This window comes from Vombatus ursinus, unplaced genomic scaffold, assembly GCF_900497805.2.
Source record: "Vombatus ursinus unplaced genomic scaffold, bare-nosed wombat genome assembly UNPS02014789.1, whole genome shotgun sequence".
Lineage (NCBI taxonomy): Eukaryota > Metazoa > Chordata > Mammalia > Diprotodontia > Vombatidae > Vombatus > Vombatus ursinus.
Genome location: NW_020954567.1, coordinates 13722680 through 13727682, shown reverse-complemented (window position 1 = coordinate 13727682; position 5003 = coordinate 13722680). Strand labels below are relative to the sequence as shown.

At 46.9% G+C, this 5003-nt stretch overlaps 1 protein-coding gene across 1 annotated transcript in view; it reads right to left on the bottom strand.

The window, feature by feature from the left end:
• CACYBP (calcyclin binding protein) overlaps positions 1-4589 on the bottom strand; it is a 16086-nt gene extending 11497 nt beyond the window's left edge. Inside the window, exon 1 of the mRNA XM_027868559.1 lies at positions 4445-4589. Coding sequence (XP_027724360.1) covers positions 4445-4465 — 21 coding nt within the window. The 5' untranslated portion in view covers positions 4466-4589. The remainder of the gene's footprint in view (positions 1-4444) is intronic.
• Positions 4590-5003: the final 414 nt, after the last annotated feature.

The following is a 5003-nucleotide window of genomic DNA, read 5'->3' as shown; positions in this document are numbered from 1 at the left end:
AAACTATCAGCATTAAGGGGAATCAAAAGATGCTTGTTGTAGAAGATGGAAGTAGAGCTAGAACTTCAGGGAAACCAGGAGGCAGATATGAGGAGGGGGACAATTCCAGTATGAGACGGCCAGTGAAAATGCCCAGAGCTGGGAGATGGAGTGACTTGTGGGAGGAACAGCAAGAAGGCCAGTGTCACTAGATCAGAGTATGGCCAGGTTGTGACGGGCTTTAAAAGCCAAGTAGAAGAATTTTATATTTGACCCTGAAGGTAATAGGGAGCCACATGAGTTTGCTGAAGGAGGGTGGTGGTGGTGGTGGTGGTGGTAGGTGGTGTTGACAATGTTAGACTTGTGCTTTTAGAAGGTTATTTTGATAGCTAGGTGGAGGATGGACTGGAGAGGGGAGGCTTGTGGCAAGGAGACCAAATAACAAGCTATTGCAAAAGTACAAGGCATGAGGTGATATGAGCCTGCATCGGGATGATGGCAAAGCCAGGAGAGAAAGGGGAATATACAAGAGGTATTATGAAAGTATAATTGACTGGCTTTGGCAACAGACTGGATACGCAGAGAGATCTAGGATGATACCTAGGTTGTCAGTTTAGGTGACTAGCAGCGGTACCCTTCATAGTAATAAGGAAGTTCAAGAAAGAAAAGGGTTTGGAGAGAAATGTAATGAGTTTAGTTGAATTTAATATATTTTTGGCACATCCAGTTCAAGATGTGTAACAGTTAGTCAGTCAATTAGCATTTATCAAGTGCCTACTATTTGCCAATAACAGTGATAAGAGATTTGGATACAAATAAGGGAGGAAGACAGTCCCTGCTCTCGAGGGGTTCACAGTGTACTGGGGGAGACAATATGAAAACAACTATGTAAAAAACAAGATATACATAGAGTAAATTGGAGACATGTGACTGTAGGTCAGCAGGGGACTGGACAAGTACATATGACAATCAACAGAGATGATAATTAAATCCATGGGAACAAATGAGATCACCAAATAAAATAGTATAGAGAAAAGAGAACCAGACAGAGTCCCAAGTTATCAGATGAGGCCTGGATGAAGAAGACTGAGGTGATAGGTAGGAGAACTAGGATAGTGTCACAAAACCTAGAGAAATGAGAGTATCAAGAAGATGATCAGAGGTCAAGAAAGATGAGGATTGAGATGAGGCCATTAGATTTTGGAAAGACCAGTTTCAGTTGAATGAAATCAGAAGTCGAAACTATAGGGTTAAGAGAATGAGAACAAAGGAAAAGAGACACACTGACTGTCTTCTCTAGGAGTTTGGCTGTAAAAGGGAAGAAGAGACAGGATATAATCGCAGATGGAGATGGACAAATCTAGTCAGGATTTTTTTGTGGATGGGAGAGACAAGGGCATATTTTGTAGGCAGTAGGGAAGCAGCCAGGAGGTAAGACAGCAGAAAGAGGGAGGGATGAAAAGGAGAGGGGGAAAACAGGAGAGAGAAATAGCAAGGGGGAGAGACAGAAAGAGAGAGGGAGGGAAAGAGAGAGAGATTAAAAATATAGTTGAGAGGAATCAATCTATTAAGAAGGAATGGGATAACTTGTGCATGTAGAGGGGCTTGCCTTGGCAAGAAAAAGGGCTGCTTTTTAAGTGAGATGGGGTGGAGGGGAAGGTGACATGAAATGAGGAGGAAGTTTTTGAAAAAGAGGGACCTCTTGGCAAATGGCCTTCCATTTTTTCAGAATCAATATCCTTTGCTGATTCATCATTGCTATGCACTAGAAAGTTCCATTCTGAGACTTTTTCCTCAATTTTGGTCATTTGATCCTTCATTAGAGCTGGATAAGTTATTATATCTCCCTCTCTCCCTCCCTCCCTCCCCAGTGTCTCTCCTTACTCTAGTCCTACATTGCCAGCTGCCTAACGGACATTTTCAACTGGATATTCTTTAGACATTTCCAAATCCACATGTCTAAAAGAGAACTCATCCTTTCCCCTAAAACCACCCCTATTCCAGACTTCCAAAATATTGAACAAGTCAACATTATCCTTCCAATTACCAAGGCAGCAAGTACATACAGGCATATATTTGCATTTAAATACCTTCACAACCTGGCTCCCTTCTACCTCTCCACACTTACTACACTTTACCTACCGGAACTCAAACTCTCTATTCCAATATATGCTAGCCGATTTACTGTTTGGTACACAAGACACCCAATCTCCTGTTTGTGGCTTTGTACTGGCTGCACTCCATGCCCGAATGCACTCTCTCCGGAAACTTCACCTCTTGCAACTCCTGGTTTCCTTCAAGCCTCAGTTCAAGTATCATTATCTATATGAAGCATTTCCTAGTTTTCATTTGCTTGTACACCCCCCACCCCACCTCCAAACTATGTTTGTTCTGCAGATTCGATGTAAACTTCTGTGTAAACATGTTTTCTCTATTAGAAAGTAACTTCCTTTAGGAAAAGGACAATTTTATTTTTGTCTTTATATTTTTTCCCACGCCTTTTAATTCATCCTGACAAATCTCTCCTAGGTAGCTTTGACACTTTAATGGAGTTGTTCATCCATCTGTGTGCAACTTTTTATTGGTAAAATGTTTCCAACTATTTATACCAGAGATTCCTCATCTATTGGCCTTTAGATGACCAGCAATTTTGACTGTGTATTCCAAGATCACAGCAACATACATCCAGAAGAATGGACAACAGCATTCTCTTCTTTGTCATATACACCATTTCTAACTTTGTAGTCATGCATAACTCATTAAAAACATTTATTTCCAAGTTGGCCGTTACAGGATTACTAACTCACACGTTGGGAAAAAAAATCTATTTGAATAGTGATTGCTGTTCAGTCCTTCATGACCCCATTTGGGATTTTGTTGGCTAAAATACTGGAGTGGTTTGCCATTTCCTTCTCCAGCTCATTTTAAAGATGAGGAAACTGAGGCAAACAGGGTCTCCCAGCTAGTAAGTGCCTGAGGCCACATTTGAACTCAGAAAGACAAGTCTTCCGGACTCCAGGTCCCCATTCTACCCACTGCCCCACCTAGCGGCTCTGTAGAGATTACCCCTAATAAATGACAGACAAAAACATTTATGTGGGTTAAAATGAATATATGACATAGATATTTCCAATTACTCAGGTGATAAATTGTATTGTTTGTATCAATGGAAAGATGCCTGGATCTGGAACTGATACTCATGTTCCAGTCCTGCATAAACTCTGAGCCTCAGTTTCTTTACCTGTAAAATAATACCTGTACTAAATACCTTACAACAATGTTGTGGTGATCAAGTCAAATAATGAATGGAAAGCATTTTGTACTTTAAAAGTTATTAATGCATAATATATGCATTATTAACACTCCTAGAAGTAGCCTAGTCTAACTGCTCACTTTTGCAGATGAGAAAATTGAAGCCTGGGAGGTTCACTTACCCAAGATCACACAATTAATTAGTGGCAGAGCAGGACCTAGAAACTAGGTCTCTTGATTATGACTGTTCTGTGTACCACTCAAAGCTGAAAGGGGCAATGATGTCTCTGGGGGTTAACCCTTCATCACACAGGCTGAACGACACACATAAATACAGAATTCACCAGAAGCCCAGGGGCTGTTCCTCTCCTAAGAACTGAAAAAGTTTAAAACTGTGGGCGGCCTAACAAGTCCAGGTTTGTATTATGATTTATGCATACTTTAAATTCAGAGTTATAATTGAGTCTATTTCTTTATTCTCAGTGTATCTTTATGATGGTGAAAAACAAAATCTCACTGGGATAAAGCACCGTTAGTAATAGCGGACCCCAACTTTTGAATCTTGAACCATTGCGTTCGGTTTTTGGTCCAAGTTTTCCTACGTCTGGGTTAGGAGGAACACAGCGGTCAAAGTAAATTCTCCAAAGAACAAACCTGCCGGGACCAAGGTCATTTCCTCGCCTCCTTTACTCTACAAACATCCAGCCTGACGCCCGTGGCTTTCTTTTGCCGGAATCCTTTACCACAGGCTCAACACGGACTCAGCTTTCTAGAATGGCCACCGTGGCCGGGGTTTAGGCCCACCGACCCAGCCTGCTCCGGACGAAAGCCCCCCGTGTCCGAGCTAAGCTGCAATGCCGCCCGGCACGAGGCGGTGAGAGGAGCCGACGGGGATGATTTGCATTTTTCACTAAGCCAGCAGTATCAAGGGCCGCTTTGGGCGAACCGGACCCGGCACCACCCGCCTGCGGTCCGGGTTCTCTCCCACCCGGGTCCCCCGAGGCCACGAAGAACTTTCCCGCAGGAGCCGAGGTTTCGGGGGCCGCGCCACCGCGGACCGCAGCGGGGCAGAAGGGGCCCTGCAAGAACGGGGAGTGAAGGGGAGCGGCGGGCAGAGAGGGGGCTGCCGGGGCACGTCCGGAAGGGCTCCCGAGGATGCTCGGGCGCTGAGAGGACCACAAGGGCGGGAAGGCTCCAGGGCACAGCGCCTTACCTCCTCCAGGGCTGCCGCCATGGCTTGCCGCCACCGCCAGGAGTAACGCGAGCCGCGACCACGCAGAGGAGAGGCCCCGGGATCCCACACCGCAAGCACCGGGCTCAGAACGCGGAACCGACCGCCACAAGCCGCTGCCCCCAGCGCCGCCTGCGCACAAATCGGAAGTTCGCGGGCCGCCCTCTAGGCCGCCTGCGCGAGGACAGAGCGGACGGGACTCTGCGGGCCTCCAGAGCCGCGCCCCCTCCTCATTGCCCCGCCCTTCCTCTACCGCGAGGCGCCTCTGGAACCTTCGCGAGCCACCCACGTGGAGCCTCCGCCAAGCCCTAGGCCCCGCCAAGCCCTAAGCCCCGCCTAGTCTTGCGCACGCGCTCTGCCTGCGGAAGCCAGCGTCGCGCGGCGGCCTTCGGGAGCTGATAAGCAGTTGGAGGGAAAGAACACATCGCTTGCCGCTCCTGCCTCCTTGGCCTGTCATTCCCGCGCAGCCGCAGCCCACCCTACGACCGGAAGGCTTTCCCGTTCGTGGGTGATCGGTGGGCGAGGCCTGGAGCGTCCGCGG